Source organism: Pristis pectinata, chromosome 27 (assembly GCF_009764475.1).
Source record: "Pristis pectinata isolate sPriPec2 chromosome 27, sPriPec2.1.pri, whole genome shotgun sequence".
Classification (NCBI taxonomy): Eukaryota; Metazoa; Chordata; class Chondrichthyes; order Rhinopristiformes; family Pristidae; genus Pristis; species Pristis pectinata.
Window position 1 is genome coordinate 24,326,742 of NC_067431.1, and position 18,899 is coordinate 24,345,640.

The 18,899-nt window shown below is 38.3% G+C and overlaps 1 protein-coding gene across 3 annotated transcripts in view; it reads right to left on the bottom strand.

The window, feature by feature from the left end:
* sik3 (SIK family kinase 3) overlaps window positions 1–18,899 on the bottom strand; it is a 244,102-nt gene that overhangs the window by 124,294 nt on the left and 100,909 nt on the right. For all 3 annotated transcript variants that reach the window (XM_052039992.1, XM_052039991.1, XM_052039989.1), the window contains exon 2: window positions 1,866–1,982. In XM_052039992.1, coding sequence (XP_051895952.1) covers window positions 1,866–1,982 — 117 coding nt within the window. The remainder of the gene's footprint in view (window positions 1–1,865; window positions 1,983–18,899) is intronic.

Below are 18,899 nucleotides of genomic sequence, written 5' to 3' on the forward strand. Positions count from 1 at the left end.
CAAAACTTTGATTGACCATACTTGGAATATTGTGTACAGTTCTGGTCACCACACGATTGGAAGGATGCGGTTAAGCTAGAGAGGGTGCAGAAAAGATTCACTAGGATGAAGATTGGATAGACTGGGACTGTTTTCCTGGAGCGAAGGAGGCTAAGAGGTGACCTTACAGAGATTTATAAAATTATGAGAGGCATGGATGGGGTCACAATCTTTTTCCCAGGATTGAGCAGTCTAAAACTAGGGTGCATAGGTTTAAGGTGAGAGGGGAAAATATTTAAAGGAGATTAACAGGCTAGTTTTTTTCCCCCCCCACACAGAGGGTGGTAGGTATATGGAACGAGCTGCCAGATGAGGTAGGAGAGGTGGGTACTATTACAACATTTGGGCAGGTACATGGATAGGAAAGGATTAAAGGGATATGGACCAAATGCAGGCAAATGGGATTAGCTTAGATAGGCATCTTGATCAGCATGGATAAATTGAGCCCAGGGACCTGTTTCTGTGCTGTATATTTCTATGAATCTATGATCACTCACAGAAAGGATTGGGGTCTTCTTGTCCTCACCTTCTGCTCTACCAGCCACCATATTCAATGGATCATCCTTCTTACTTTCTGTCACCTTCAATAAGATGCCACAAACAGACATACCTTTCCTCTATCCCCTTTTTCTCCATGATTCGCTGGTTTGCTCTTCCATCTCCATTCTCATTGCACTTTCCCATTCAAAAGCAGGAGATGCAACATCTACCCTTTTGCTTCTTCCCTTCCCATGAACCAGGGATCCAAACACTCCTTCCAAATGAAATAGCAATTCACCTGCACTTCTTTCAATTTAGTGTACTGCATTTGTTGTTCATGATATGGTATCTCTGCATTGGGAAAACCAAATGCAGATTGGATGACTGCTTTTCAGAATATTCCCATTTAGTCTACAAGGGTGACCCTGAGTTTCCAGTGCCTGTCACTTTGATTCTCCATCCCATTCCTACTCTGACCTCTCTGTGTCTCTGGCCTCCAATACTACTCTATTGAAGCCCAACATACACTCAAGGAACACTGGTCAGTTCAGATGCAAGGTCAGCTACTTGTAACAATAACTCAGTTCTTCTTTTTCTACAAATGTTACCCGACCTGCTGAGTATTTCAACCATTCTCTTTTATTTCAGATTTCCAACATCTGCTGTGTTCTGCATCTCAAAGTTTTCTCCTCTCTTCTATCCCAATTCGTCTCCCTACATTCATACCTACTCAAGACAGATCAGCCATGGTTAATAAGGAATCACCATCCTTTCTCAGACAGCACCAACCACATTTGTGTCATCTGGATTCTCTTGATCGCCACCATATCACAGACATTACCTTTGTTCTCTCTACCTCTCGACAACTCAAAATATGTTTGTTTTCTCATTTTCTAATTCTATAAACAATCATTGACCTGAAACATTAACTTTGTTTCTCTCTTCGTAGATGCTGCTGGCCCTACTGAGTTTCTCCAGTAGTTTGTTTTTATTTATGTTCTATGCCTCTCCAATAAAAACAAGTATCCTACATGCCTTCTTAAGCTCCTTATCTACCTGCCCAGTTATCTTCAGGAGTAAAAATCAAGAGTTTTTCTTTCTCAAAGATATTGCTTGACTGGCTTACTCTTTCCAACACTTTTTGTTCTTGTTTCAGTTTTGCAGTATTTAAGCTTTGTAAAATGATTCGTAATGATGAGCTGTTTAGTTACAATATTTGTTGCACAATATTAATTTCCAGTAAAAGTAGAAATATTTTGATCAGTATAACAAAGGTACTTGATATTAATGGTCTAACAGAAATAAAAAATGCAAATTAAATTTTATAAAAGGTGTAACTGTCTCACCTGATACAACCTAATTATGTGAGGGTGCCTTAACATTTTCATGATTTGAACTTCTCTGAAGATCTTCTTCAGATTTTCCTCTTCCAGCTGTGTCTTATCTACTATCTTTATAGCAACCTGAAAAGCAGAAATTCTGAAGATTAGAAAATTTAAAGAGAATCTGTGCTATTATCACAGGTAAGGAAAAGTGTAATTTCAATCTATCTTGCAAAAGTTGCAACCTTCTCAATAAATCCTTTTATTCTCAGACAGCATAAGCTTCTGACTGCAGGTTATTCTTCTGGCCATGACTCTGCTTATGTCACAAACACTTCCACAATCTCAAGACCCCATCAAGCAAATAACAAAAGGATTAGGAGAGACTAGGTTAGGTGTTCACCATTGTTCAAAACATTATCAAAGTCAGCACCACTGATGAGCTAAGAACTGTTGGGTGCAGCATCTCTTCCAGCACCAACTTCTTCAGAAACAAAGAACATCATAATTTGTATATAGTTGATTTCCAAAGAGGATAATTAACACACAGAATTTATCATTTCACAAAATAATATGACCCTTCACCAACTAATATTACATAGAGTTAATAGATCTCTTGCAACACTGATCACAGCAAGTTAGAGGACGTTTCTTTACAAAGACATAGTGAACAATATTTCTTTCTCAATGAACACCTCTGAGCATTAGCACATTCTTGATTCTGGGAGTTTGCTGTGTGACCTCATATCCCGCATTAAGATAGTGACTACCTTCAAAAGGTAATTTGTTGTGTACAAGTACCCTGCTGTGTCTAGTGTATTTGAAAAATGATTGATTGATTTATTTCCTGTGCATAAATTAGAAGTAGCTATATCCTCCATTCACTGCATTTTCTGGAAATAATTAACATGCTTTCATTGGGAGAAGTCATTGTGGCTTTTGTTGTCTCTAGTCTTTAATAATACTTGTTTACAAGTAAATTTACTTTGGCAATGCAATTACTTTGTGAGTCACCTGCCCTGCCTTAAGCAAATTTTAGCAAATATTACCTTATGTCCAATGAAACTACCCCATTGTGTAGAAGAAATGGATACTGTAGTAGTGCATAAAATGTACAAGATAAAGTGGCACTTATTGTGAACAGCCATTTGTACACAATGGCTTAGAACCAATGCATAGGAAGTTCATTACATCAGAACTATTTTTATTTCAATATTCAAGTTGCCATAAATTTCTTACAGTTGTATTTATGTTTAATAGAACTGTAAAAGTTTACATAACAGAGATCCCATCACACCAAATATTTTACACCCTATCAACAAATTCACACTGAAATGTTCAAATGCCCAATAGTACCATAAAAACTATGCAAACAAAAATCAACTGCATATTCTGCAGTGAGTATGTGCACTCCTTTGGAATGATTTCTTTTTCTTCTTATGGAGTCCCTCAAGGTGGAGGATGATTTGGTTTCACTCCAGTTCTGTGGGTTCTGAGGTGGCTGACAAGGGATATGCAGGTTCCATGGGCCCAGTTGGGATAGGAGATTCATCAGGATGGATGGGCAAGTTTGTGGAAGGCTCTGCACTCATCGGTTACTTTCATGTGGCCCACGCATGCTCCCACAGAGACTCGAAATGGTCAGTGCCTTCCCAGATACTCATTTGAAATTTGAGCAAATGCAGGCCAGGGGTTCCCAGGTGTCAGAGAGATCTCACATTTTTGAAGAGTGTTGAGAACATGTTGGAGGTGTTTTCTCTGTCCTCGTAAAGGAGCTCAGAGTGTTATTTTCAGAAGTCAGATTGGTCTCAGGCATGTGATCAATGTGGTCTATTCAATGAAGCTGGCTGAGCATAACTAGAGTCTGGGTGGGCCTGGAAGGCCATGTTGATTGGTATGTTTATTCTGCTGCTCAACTTGGTGCACACTGTGGAGACTGCATCAGTGGTCAAGTCTGCAGTGCTTTGAGGTGCCTGCTCCTGGTAGTCAAAGCCTCCAAATCTTACAGAACAGAGATCACTTCTGCTGGTAAATAACCAGGACTTCATCTTCGAATACTCTCATCTGTGGTGAATTGGTTCTATGGTGCACCCATTGGTTAGAATCCATCATTGTGCCAATGAAGACAACCTTCTCAGGTGAACCAAAAATGACTAAGACTCTCCACAATCTCTCTCATTTGACAGTTGAAGGCTTTTGTGAAGTTGAAAAGGTCAAGAACAATTTCAAACTCAAAACTGTGGTAATTTTTTTAAAGAAATGTCACATTTAATATTTTCAGATGAACTTTCCAAATTAAATTTAATATTTTTAACAAGCATTTCCTCAATTATATATATTCTCAATTATTTTACCATAAAGAATTACAGAATATTTATAGCAGAAGTGTGTGCTAACTTTCTGCACCAATGCAATGACATTAGTATCGTGTCCAGAGTTGGTTTGGTGCATTGACATTAAAAACACACTGGCCTAACAGTTAGATAACATCAGCACTGAGCAAGTGGGGCTAATGCAATTCCAATGCAGACACAACTGGAATAAACTCTGGATGGAATCAAACAAGATAAAGTCCATTTCAGAGTCTTTTTCAATAATTCCAGAAACTCAGCCAAACACTTCCCTGCATATGAGTCACAGTTATGCAGAATCACGGCGTCACTGTCATCAATGTAGGAGACATAGAAAAGAGACAAATATATGATGGATATTTCTTCATTGGTCACTTCCAGAAGAGCTATATTTCACAATGCACCACCAGACCAGGACCCCACTCTCTATCCTTACTCCATCTCATCTCCAAAAAACACTGTAACAATTCCACCCATTCACCACAAGCCCCCACCCAGACAATGCCCATTCCCAAATCCGAAGACCCTAACACCCCCCGCCCCCCCAAGGCCCCAAACCACTGACCCATTTACTTCAGGATTCTGAACAGTGACCATGATCCCCAACCAAACACACACCAAATCCCCACCACTCACCCAACCATGGCCACCTTCCTGGACACAATCTTGTCCTCCCCCATCATCGTACAACCCCACACCTACCCCACCCCTGCTCCCCAGACAAAACCTCAGCCCCAAGAGGCATACTTTTGTTCACAAAGTTCAATCTTTATTCAGTAGCATGCAAAACCTTGGACCTCTGATACTACTGTTTACAGTGGCAAATCCACAATCAAGGCAGTTATTGGCACACCAGGCAGAACTACATTGCTTGCCTTTAATAGTGTACTACAATTTTCAGGCCACTTTCTTTTGGTAAAAATTTTAATTATACCTCTCATTTCAAAACCACTATTATGTGATAGGACTGAAATAATGTAACATCAATATAATTCCTTGACATTTTAATTATTGTTATTCATTAATGAGAGTACAAAACAAACAAAATTCTTTTTTTCCACAAAGACATCACAAATTAAATGGTACATTATTCCACTGACAATTCTGACAAAATGGTGTGTGCTCAATTTACTTGTATGATTTTCCATCAGACATTACCTTAAATCATGTGACACAAAATAGAAACAAACTCACAATTACTCAGGTTTCATATGGAAACAATGAGACTATTACTTGCTCCCTTGCATACAATAGACCTTTAGACAAGCTCCCTGGCCTAAAAATTCAAAGGCTTATGTTTTTTGCCATACACTACGCAACTGAATTAGAGCATAAAATTGATCACTGCAGCACTTCCAAATGCACAAAATAGATATTGGGAATTATAATTGGCACCTAACATACAGGCCACTGGCCATGCAACAACAACAGGCATGCAATGCATTTTTGACATAATCGCTAAAACACTAAAGTGCTCGTACATGACTGACAAACGGAGTTGGCCTCAAACTTAAAAGCAAGCCTTAACGTCACAAAGATTAATCTTTTCCTGGGTCGTTATCATGAAGGCCAGCATGGAAGACAATGATAAATTCATCACCAGTGAACCAGACGTAGATGAATTTTGCATGTAACATCTTGCACTTTCTTTGATAGGAGGGAAGCCCCAATTACTCTCTTTGCCTGCTGCCACAATGTCCAGTCTTGAACTGGAGTGCTCACTCCCAAATCCAGTCTATCAATTCTGGCATTAGGTCAGTCAATGTAGGCCCTGTGAGAACTGCTCATTAAGAGCTCCCTCATGACAGGAGATCTTACAGGGCAAGTTTATGCCCCCATACAACTTCTGGAATTGTGTGGTTACTGCACATGACCACAATAAAGACCAGGAAATTATGCAATTTACACGATTAGAAAATTCTCCTGTATATCCTTGTAAGGAACTGATACAGATCCACAGGACATCATGCAAATTAATTTCTAGTCCCAATTAACAGTGTCAAGAATTACAGATCATTTTTTTATGGATTAACGTGTCCTTTAAGTTCTACATTAAAATATGGTTTTAAAAAATTCTTACTAAATCTGGGTCGAATAACATTTTAAACCAAGTCCACATTAAGTCCCTGAATAGACTGAATTTCAATTTATGGTCTGTCAGGGAAAATTTATTTTTAATCTATTATGTATATATTCAGTGTATGTGTATGAGGTCAGTGACCTTGTATTGAGTGTTTTGCCCCGTGCACAAATTTAATTCTAAATAAATGCTTATTTTTGCCTGAAATGGATATGGTCTGCTTGTAAGATATTTACAGTGTTTTACAGTAGACAGGCAAATGTAATCTTCATTGGGATATCCTGTAGTTAAAAAATACTTGTCAGTCCCACACCAAAATATTCAACATTAGGCATGTATAACTATGTTGATTTCAGCTTAAAAGTCTGTGTGCTTATGAAAGTGCCCTTTATGCTGTAACACAAATTAATCATTTTCCAGAAAAACCAAAATGTAACACCAGGCTTGTTTTATTAGCAAATAAAAATCATTTACTCTCTTGGCCTCTTTCTCTAGAAATAAATGCTGGTCATTACAAGTAGAGATGTCAAGAGTCAGAGACAATACCAATTTTCAAACATTCAAGAATTTGTCAGCACATCAAAAAAATCTATCAGCATTGTAAGGTTCCATGGAACACATCGACTGATTCACACACTCCTCGTATCAAAAATGCTCTTTTCTCTAGACCCAGTGATTAAGGGAATGACTGACTTCAACTCCTAGTTTATGTCCAATTCAATCAAGCCAGTGATACAGCTCCATAAACTAAGATTACTATCTGCTCTTTGGGTCAAGGTAATGAGAGCTAAAATTGTTTAACACTTGCCACTGCAAGCAGACTTTCAAGAGCATTTTCTAAAGCTTCTTTCACATTCATATGCTTTTACTCAGGCTCCAAAAAATATACAAATTTTCCTTAAAGTTCAAATGAACTCACTCAAATTTGATGATGGTAGAGAGCTTCGTCATTAATTCATACTATGGTATGATGAAGGATGTGTTCCAATAATAAGTGGGAGATGAACTCTGGATTTTAATGTAGCTTCAGCCAGAACTGAAAGTATATACGTATGTTGATGAGTCATGGAACAGGAATCATAAGCCACATGACAGCTGACTTAATAACTCTTGCAAGAGGATCAATGACAAAATTTAAGTGGAGATCATAAAGAAAATTCTAATCATCCATTCTGTGAATATTACACATGGTTTAATAAATGTGATTAAGGATCAGAAATAATTGTATTTACTCTGCATTGCTGTTTAGACTGCAGTATAATTCTCAATGTACCAAATGCTAAGAGCATAAAATGAGCATTTTAGTGAGATGTTTACAATGCATTGCTCATGGACTTGCCTATTGCAATGTTAGAGCTTGACTGCAGCTTACAGTTAGAATTTTGTTTTGACAGACAAAACAAGCTCAATGCTACCCAAGGCATATATTGTTCAACAATACATAGATTTTCAACAATATATACAGATATTGTTTAATATCTATATTTAATACATTATTCAACAATACCAACAAGGCACACAACAAGGGAACATTTTGAAACACAATTATCAGAAATGACAAATGTCTGCCAGAAATGCCAAAACATAATTGACCATAGGTGAAAAAAAGTCAATACAACTAATGGAACTTCACAAAATCAGACACTAAAATTAATGTCTACATTCGTGCATATTGTGTATTGAACTGAAGTTTTAAGTAAATGAAAGCCACTTTAAAGTTGTGAACTGTATGATACTCAATTTATTGGAGCTCAGCAAAAATTACTTTCATTTTAGCTGGAAGCTGAAAAAGGAGCTAACATGACACAGGTCGAAACTATCCAGTCTAGTACCCTTGTGACCTCACTGGTTCCAGACCACAGAAATTGCCCCAATCATCTTCCTCTCGCTGTCTCGGTGAAGCAGCCAGCAAAATCAAAGACCCCAGCCATCCCAGACATTCTCTCTTCTCCCCCCTCCCATTTGACAAAAGACACAAAAGCCTGAAAGCATGTACCACTAGGCTCAAGGACAGCTTCGATTACACTTTTATAAGACTATTGAACAGTTCCCTAGTGTGATAATATGGACTCTTGACCTCACAATCTATCTCGTTATGGCCTTGTACCTTATTCTCTACCTGCGCTGCACTTTCTCTGTAACTATAACACTTTTTTCTGCACTCTGTTATTATCTTACCTTGTACTAACTCAATGCACTGTTGTAATGAATTGATCTGTATGAATGGTATGCAAGACAAGCTTTTCACTGTACCTCAGTACATGTGACAATAATAAACCAATTTATCAATATTCTGAGCAGGAGAATTGTTCTTTTTGTTATAGACACTGCCCGGATCACACAAGGGTTCCCAAGTTGTCAGTAATCTGAAGTTTCCGTAAATCAGAAACACTGTTGGCTGAGATCACAAAAGTTGCACTGGTAGGTTAATTAAGTAGAGATTACCGCAAATCTTAGTTTTTGATCTTCATTAGGTCTTAGTCAGAATTAGTCAACTAGTATAAACCTGTACTACAAATTCAAAACATGCTGGATCGTGGGAGTTGGCAGACCACAGAATGCTGGACTAGAGAGCTTCAACCTGTATGACAATCTCAGAGATACAATACTGCAAATGCTTATTAATTTATTTAAAAGGGACAAGTAAAAATGCTGCTACAGATTCAGAAATAGTAGGAACAGTTATCATATGGCCAAAGGAACTGAGAACCCAATTAAAATACAAAGATATTGAATTCCACACATCCACAAAACTTGTCTTGATTAATTTGATCTCTAAATTAAACCTTTGCCAGCCATTTGATAGCAGCATCACAAAGATGTAACAAAGGGTGTATAGTGTCAGTAAATGAACTTTATTTGACTGGTGTATTTCTAATATTCGCAGGTGAAAAAGACCATTTATTTGGAGAACTGCTGCACTGCAACTGGAAAGTTGAGAGTGTCATTGAATGTCTTCATTAATACAGCTACACATGAATCTGAATTGGTCACAAATCATTACCCAGCAACAGGGATGATCAATGTCAGTTCTTTTGGGCTTGTATCTGTGTGCTTTAGCTGTGGATAGAAAATGGGTCAAATTTACTTCAATCTTCACTGCATGACAAATACAAAAGGGCTATTAAGAGCCATCCAGGTGCATGGATGCTTTGTGTTAGTTTTCCCTCTACAAAATGAATTGGGGTTCTCTATGGCTATCACTGAGTTTGGAGAAGATTTCGGAGAGGGGTGCACAGAAAACCAGATGTCCCACTCAAAAAAAAAGTTTATAATGCCTGATGCTGATATAATGCTGATGCAAAAGCTGCAATCTAAAATAAAGCAGTATCCCAATCCAAATTTCTGAAGGCATTTTGAGTACTAGAAAAGGCACTGCTTTGCAGTCTTGCTGACAGATTTTAATTTGTCCTTTTCTCCTGTTGAGCTCCAATATGATGCCTATAAAAGTAGGATCAGCCTTGGTTAATGCTTTTCTGCCACACCATTTTGCAAACTGCTCCCAGGAATTCAAGTTGATAATCACAGTCTCCTTTTAACAAATATTGTTTGAACACACCTCTGTGAAATATGTTGCTCTGTCAGCCACAGAAAACAATCTTTTGCAGCCTGTCATTAGATCTCCATAGGAAATGCCACAGACATCCCAGATGAACCTTAATAGTCTTGATCTGTGCCAACATAGAATAAGCCAAATCTTGAGAGATTGGCATCTTGCTGTTTAATGTACACAATGGTGCAGAAATTGTGATGGTGGAAGATTTCAAAGTCTTTTAAAATAACTGATCAGTTTCATAATGCTTACAAGCATGTGGTAAAGATTTTGCCAACACCTTGCAGAGTTCAACCACCATGTAAACGGGTCTATAATTTTCACAAGGATATTTCTCATTACTGTCTTTTAGGACAATAGCAAACCTAGATGCCAATTTTACCATCCGTGCTTCACATTAATTAGAAACATAACTAAAGTTAGAATAGAAGCAAAAATGCAATCCATAAGCTCATTAATTAATAAATGTTGGAATAAATTACTGCTTGGAAATCAAATCACATTGCTCCAGGTTTTGTGCACTACATGATACAATTTCTATGAAAAATAAATCACGAACGTAAATCAGGGATTTACAATGAGGAACACAACATCCACAATTTTCATTCCATGTTCCTAAATGCATCTAAATGTTACCTGAAATGGAGGGCTATAGTTGTAAGGAGAGATTCGATAAGCTAGATTTATTCTAGCAATGGAGGGCAGAGGCTTAGGGGTGACCTTAGAGAGATTTATAAAATTATGAAAGGGCATATATTGGACAGATAATCAAAATCTCCCCCCCACCCCCCCCCCCCCCCCCCCCCGGGGCAGGGGAGTCTAGGACTAGAGGGCACAGGTTTAAGAAAAGAGGAGAGAAATTTAAAGGAGATCTGAGGGGCACGTTTTTCCACACAAAGGGTGGTGAATATCTGAAACAAACTGTCTAAGGAGATAGTGGAGGCAGATACAATTACAATATTTAAAAGGCATTTATGCAGGTACTTGGATAGGAAAGACAGAAGGATCCAGGCCTAATGCGGGCAAATGGTATTGGCATGGACAGGCATCACAGTCAGCATGGACGAAGTGGGCCAAAAGAGCTGTTTCTGTGCTGTACATTTCTATGATTCTAATGCATAATGCTCAAAAGAACCATACGTGTATTGCATCATCCAATACGTGGTGCAATACAATGTCTTAAAACACTTTCATTTGCAACCAAGTGGGCTGTATAGTATGTAGGCCATTCCTGTAGAAGCAGGCATTCATGTTACCCAAGGAGGATCTCTCAGAGCAGGTTCCAGCATGATATTGACCCAGGTGGTTCCCTTTAGTTATTTATAATGTTTGTCATTCCACTACGCATCCTACTCACCAAGGATAAGGTAAATCCCCACCCAGCACGCCTCAATCCTGCCTTCTTCCTGCCTCCCAACCAACATCACCACTGATGGTCAGCAGTCAACTCTCACCCCATTCCATTCTTTTAACCCATAACCTCACTGCCATTTAGTCCATTCACTCTCTATTCCATATTGCCAACAATTCCCTAGGATTTACCTAGTTTCCTTTGCACAATTTTGAAGGTTAATTCAGTAGTGTACACACCATCAGCATTGAATACTACTGAACTTCTGTGTGCCAGGTCCTTAACCAAGACAATCATTGGCATGTTTTAACTGTGACTACTTATCACATCATTGCAGATGTTAAAACAATTCCAAGCTCAATTCTTTATGTACTCAAATGCCTTTAACTTCTACTGATTTTTAAATTTAAAAAAAAGGTTAGTTTATGATTGTCATATCATCTCTGTAACCTCTAATCAAAAGATGGAAAATCCACAGTTCACTTTACTCTTGCATCATGGAATATATCACATTCAAAGGTCTTAAAGCTAAGTTGCATCTTCTCTGCATCCATAACATGAAATACTCATGTGAATCTGATGAAAATAATACAAAAATGTTTCAGAGAATCCAAGCAATCATACTAGTAGTATCTAAGCCAAGGAAACAGTATACCACTGGGTGCTCATGCAAAAATCTGTATCTTACTGTATTGCAAATATTCACTATAAAATGTGCTACCCTGAAAAAAAAAATTGCCACAATCCATTTCATTTCTCAGACTTGTGTTTTAGGGCATCTCTCCCAAAGAAACAAGAATTAACAATTTCCCATTTCGCAAACCTTTTGCTTTGCTCTTTCAACTTGGATGTGAAATTTAAAATACACAAAATCATTGTGGCAGGGCAGAGCACAAAAAATATCACATACATATCATGCCCTTTACACCCTAAAGGAAAATGAAGTTATGTAATAGTTCTACCATGAGAGCTATTAAACCTTTCAGTGCTCTTTAATAAGAATAACAATTTCATTTCACCCAGAACATTTTTCCACCAAATCAACCATTCCAAGTCACTGGCAGGCATAGGAAGTTTCTTGCTCAACCAATAAAGAAAACGAAAAACTTAAGGACATTATTTCATGCCTTTTTTCCCCCCGTAAGAAGAAAAAATTATTTTATGGCACTTTCCATAATGCCCGAAAATACTTGAAGTCCAGTGTTTTTAAAATGAACACTGTAATAATGTAGAAAAGAATGGCCAATTTGTACAAAGCAAGCTCCCACGCACTCTCAAAGAATTGCAATAAAAATACACTGGATAAAAAACAAAAGGGACGTCAATTAGCTCCCTATATAATAAATGAATGTCCACCTCCTTAACAACCATTGCGAATTTTATTACTTTAAAACAAGTTCAAAATTTTACAACTAAGATGTGTATTGACTATCTCATGGTATAATACTATCACAATGTCTTTCAGAATACTTTATTAGAGCATTTATAATTTTATAAAATATACATTTTGAACAACCATTCTGATTGTTTCAATATGACAGAAAAGGATGATTATATTGATGTGTGTACAATGATGATTCAAAGTTTCAGCACAGTATCCTATAAAAAAATAGTAAGAGATGGAACCTCTGTTCAACTTCATCTGCCCCTCAAACAGGATAAGGTATCTTTATTAGTCACCTGTACATCGAAGCACACAGTGAAATGCATCTTTTGTGCAGAGTGTTATGGGGGCAGCCCGCAAAAGTGTCGCCACGCTGCCAGCACCAACACAGCATGCCCACAATTTCCTAACCTGTACATCTTTGGAATGTGGGAGGAAACCGGAGCACCCGGAGGAAACCCACGCAGTCACAGGGAGAACGTACAAACTCCTTACAGACAGCGGCCGGAATTGAACCCGGGTCATCGGCGCTGTAAAGCATTACGCTAACCGCTACACTACCATGACTGAATAAAGTTCAAAGGCTTGGAAGCTTCAGTATTAATTCTGTTACTGTTCAAAATGTTGCTGCCATAATTTAATAGCTTCAAAGATAATTAAATATCTCTAAGGTGTTTAAAAATGTTAACAATTTTCATTTTTTTTCCAGCATCTTTGGATACTTCTTTACTTACATCTTCATTCTGCAGTACCAATGTATCATAACTCAATCCATCACAGTATAAAGCAATTATAAAGCAAACCAGTATGTTTAATACAGGCCTAAGAATAAAGATAGCTATTACTAATTTTGCTGACAAGATGCACTGCCACTGCAGTACATTCATCATTACATAATTACATTAAGTGCCAATAAAATCTGTTGTTTCACTGTGGCTGACAAGAGTTTAATATCATTTGCTTTGGCATCAAGATCATATTTTTTCACTTATTTCAGGGCAAGATCACTTTCTTTTAGTTGCTCAATTATTTTCGTTTGGTTGCTCCATTATTTTCATCACTGATATTAATTTCAAACTAAGTGTTGCTACTTCAGGCTTTCAAGTACTGGAATAAAAAAGAATGGCAAAACAAAAGAATAGGTCTTTGATATAAATTAATACTGGTTTGCTTGACACCAAGACAGGGGTTACTCATCACCAAGTCAGGGGTTATGGAATTCCCCTCTATTCCAGGACCCCAGCAGCTAACCAAGGCTAAAAATCCAATGAAATATTGGTGGAATGGAGGGAGTGACAATGCACAGGTTTAATCATTACACAAAAGCTCTTCCAAATGGCTCTGGAGCCTTGTGGACAATATGAAAATCTCCTTATGTCCTTGCTAATATTTCTCTCTCAAATATACAAAGTCATTCATTCATTTACTATTTACAATATAAACTGCAGGTCCACAGCAGATACCATCTCCTTGGCCTAGGCTATCTGGATAACAAAGACACCCATGTCAGACTCCATTTATTGACAACAGCTCCTCCTTCAATACCATAATTCCAAACAAACTCATCTCCAAACTCCTACACCTAGGACTCAGCAGCTCCATCTGCAACTGAATCCTTGACTTCCTAACCAACAGACAGCAATCAGTAAGGATAGGAAGCAACACCTCCACCATGATTATCCTCAACACTGGTGCCCTACAAGGCTGTCTCCTCAGTCCCTTACTTTACTCCTTATACACTCATGACTAAGTGGCCAGATTCTGCACTAACTCCATCTACAAGTTCACAGACAACATCACCATAGTGGGCTGGATTTCAAATAACGATGAGACAGTGCACAGGAAGGAGATAGAGTGCCTAGTGGCATGGCGTTGAGACAACATTTTCCCTTAATGTCAGCAAAACAAAAAAGCTGGTCATTGACTTCAGGAAGTAGGGCGGAACACACGCCCCTGTATGTATCAATGGTGCTGAGGTGGAGGTGGTTGAGAGCTTGAAGTTCCTAAGTGTAATTATCACCAATAGCTTGTCCTGGTCCAATCTCGTAGATGCTATGGCCAAGAAAGCACACCAGCACCTCTACTTCCTTAGAAGTCTAAGGAAATTTGTATGTCCCCATCAACCTTACCGATTTTTATAGACGTGCTACAGAAAGCATCCTATCTAGATGCATCATAGCTTGCTATGGCAACTGCTCTGCCCAAGACCACAAGAAATTGCAGAGAGTTGTGCACACAGCTCAGTCCAACACAAAAACCAGCCTCCTTCCATGGACTCTGTCTACAGTCCCCGCTGCTTCGGGAAAGCAGCCAACATAATCAAAGATCCTTGTATGATAAGATGGACTCCTGACCTCACAACCTACCTCGTCATAGCCTTGCACCTTATTATCTGCCAGCACTGCACATTCTCTGTAACATTTTATCCTGCATTCTGTTATTGCTTTTCCCTTGTACTACCTCAATGCACTGATGTGATGAAATGATCTGTATGGATGGCATACAAAACAAAGTTTTTCACTGTACCTCTGTACATGTGACAATAATAAACCAATTTACCACCTCAGTCATTCTCTATCCACCCTTCCATTGGGCAGAAGATATAAAAGCTTGAAAACGTGTACCACCAAGCTCAAGGATAGCTTCTATCTATGCTGCTATAAGACTCTTGAATGGGCCTCTTGTACAATTAAGATGAAGTCTTGATCTTACAGTCTACCTCATTGCGGCCCTTGCATCTTCTTGTCTACCTGCACTGCACTTTCTCTGTAACTGTAACACAATATTCTGCATTCTGTTATTGCTTTTCCCTTTGTATTACCTCAATGTACTTATGTTTTGAAATGATCTGTATGGATGGCATGCAAAACTAAGTTTTTCACTGTATCTCGGTACATGTGATAATAATAAACCAATTACCAAAAGTGTACTTTAAAGTAAATACGCAGGGACATCCTCAGGTGCAATAAGGTGCTACACAGATCTTTTGTCCTTTTCTCTCACTGTCCTGGCCAATATATTTCCCTTGAGTAATGTCACTAAATTGGGTGATGCAATAATTTATAATGATATTTTTTAAATGAAATACCAGAAGCAGACTAGGTGTGTTTCTGTTAACAAGGGGATCAGAAATCATGAGCAGTTGGTGCTCCAGATGTAGTCATCCAAGGGGCTGTCCAACAATTTCACTCTTTTGGGAAATTACAATTTAGACTAAAAAGATGCCTGTGACAGGCTTGAAAGGGTCACAAACTGAGCCCATGTAGTAGACTAAAAGGGAAGATGGGATAAAGAAAGAGAGCAGTTGACAATTTGTGTTGTTAGTGGATTGCATTAGTTTAAAGGTAGAATTTAACACAAATAAGACCCACAAAGACAACTAATGTACGTCTCCGAAGACCCCATTTGAAAGTCCAAGGTTTATAAAAAGTTAGGGGGAATGTGGGAGGCCAAACAGATAAACTACAAAAATCATTATTATGTTGATCAAAAACCAACATGCCAAGCTTTCATCCTTGTACCTTAAATTCAAAGAAAGAACAAGTGTATTTTCTTAAATCAGGTTTCTGATTTCTCAGAAGGGCTGCTTTTGCATTACAGAAGCTTACAGAGATTTCATAGGTTCTACTGAAACAAACAGCTTTTCAAGACTAGCTCGAGCTAGATGCAAATGGTGAGGATTGTTTAAACAAGATACTGGGGTGGTGGTATTGACACAAGGGGGCAGCTTTGCTGCTCAGTGCAAGCCTGAAAAAGGTGAACAGTGAAAATATAAATAAAAATATTAGGTTGTGGGAGATAAATCACATAAAAAGTTAATATATTACATGGAGAAAGCAAACAATTAATGAAGCAATCTTGCATTAATTCATGGAATTTACAACAAAGTTATTATATCACTTCTTGTTAATGGAGGTAAACAAGTAGAAAATGTATGCTTATTTATGGAAGAATTGATCTAGATTTGTGTGAGGAGATAGAAGGCTTTTGAAGAATTAGTACAATAAGTATAATATTTAGGGATTTTAGGAGAAATTGATGGATGATGGGTGTGTCCACTCTTAGGACCAGTAAAGGGATTTCAACAGTCAAAAGCTTAAAAGGGCTGACAACAGCTTGGATTTGATTATGAATAACAGGAACAATCAAACTCCAACATAAAGATGGATAAGGTTTAGGTAACAATGATTTTACTGTCATCAGATTTAATTTTTTTTTACAAGCACTAGTGAGGTTACAAAATATTAAACAAAAGCCAAATTTTAAAAATGGCCAACTTTTCATGCTTAAGATGCCTTGTCAGGTTTAAATAGGTCGAGGGGAATTAAGTAACTGCAGAATTCCATTCGGGATTTTGAATGCAAGGTGTGATCATGTACCAAGCTAAGGCACTCATACCTGACTGGATGGGTCAACCAAGCCAAAACGCATACCAGAATTATAAATAAAAGAAATTTGAACTTAGTAGAATTTTGAATCCAGAATGGCAAGGGAAGTTGAATAAGAAAAATAAGTGGAATATCATCATTGTAGCATCATTTGTCATGTTCTTAGCTTCAAAGATATGAATATATAAAACTGATGGGCAGACAAAGGCTGCGGAAGGATAGCTTCAGTTTTCATGAAGAAGGCAACATTACTTGTTTGACCTGGAAAGAGGATGGAAAAGTGTGGCAGAGGCAAGTTGTGTCACTATTCACATTAATATCAACATGGCTGCCAAACAGCTGTGCATAAATATAAAAATAAATCTCAAGGGCTAGATAAATTACAACTTAGGGAGTTTAACAAACTAAGTGATGAAACTGCAGGAACGTTTGATATGAACATGCCAGAAAACATTGAATATTGTAGTGCGGCTCCTATTGTTAATTACATTTTTTTAAAAGAACAAAAAATATCCAGCAAATTATAGAACAGTAAACAATATCCACTACAGATAAAATTACGGAGATGCATATTAAGGTAGGATCATGAAGTATCTAGATAGAAAGAAAATTATAAAATATAACCAAGATGGATTCAAGGGAATATTTTTCATTTAAATTTATCGACTTTGCTTGAAGAATTGATAAGGATGCTGGATGAAGACAAGAGAGTACAGATGCTGGAATATGGATCAAAGAGCTGCAAGAATTCAGAAGGTCATGAAGCATCTGTGGAGGCAAAAGGTGCAAGTCTACCTTTCGAGATACTAAATAATGTCCAGCATTATTTTTATATACATGCTCAGGCAGCATCTATGAAGAGATAAACAGAGTAAATATTTTGGGTCTATAACCTTTCAGCAGAACAGTTTGGATTCGCATATGACATAGTTGCTGCATTCGAATCAGGTGACCCTGAGCTTTACAAGAAATCTAGATACAACTTCCGTAAAGCCATCAGGAATGCCAAGAGACAATACTGATTCAAAATAGAGTCCCAGACCAGCCGCCAGTTGTGGCAGGGCTTACATGCTATAACGGGCTACAAAATGAAGTCAGGCAGCATAGTCAACAACAGTGCATCCCTTCCTGATGAGCTTAACATGTTCTATGTATATTTTGAACAGAAGGGGAGTGGTTTGTCACCACCTACCCTGACAGCCTCCAATGCAACTGTACCCATGGTCACCGTCGAGGATGCAAGATCAGTCTTCTGGAGAGTGAACCCGAGGAAAGCATCTGGCCCGGATGGTGTCCCTGGCTGTGTGCTCAGATATTGTGCTGATCAGCTAGTGGGAGTACTTGCAGACATATTTAACCTCTCCCTGCTTCAATCTGAGGTTCCCACCTGTTTTAAGACCAATATCATCCTGGCACCTATGAAAACCAAGGTAACTTGCCTTAATGACTACCGACCAGTGGCTCTGACATCCACCATCATGAAGTGCTTCGAGAAGCTGGTCATGGCATGCATTAACTCCAGCCCACACAATCTTGATCCACTGCAATTCGCCTACCGCCAAAACAGGTCTACAGTGGATGCCATCTCCTTAGTCCTACACTCTGGAGCATCTGGCCAACAAAGACATGCATGTTAGACTATCGTTTATTGACTACAGCTCCACCTTCAATACTATAATTCCAAACAAACTCAACACCAAGCTCTAAGACCTGGGACTCAATACCTCCCTCTGCAACCAGATCCTTGACTTTCTGACCAACAGGCCACAATCAGTGAGGATAAGCAGCAACACCTCCAGCATGATTATTCTCAATACTGGTGCCCCACAAGACTGCTCCCTTAGCCCTCTACCCTCCTCCCTATATACTCATGCCTGTGTGGCCAGATTCTGCTCTAACTCCATCTATAAGTTTGTAGACGATACCTCCGTAGTGGGCTGCATCTCAAATA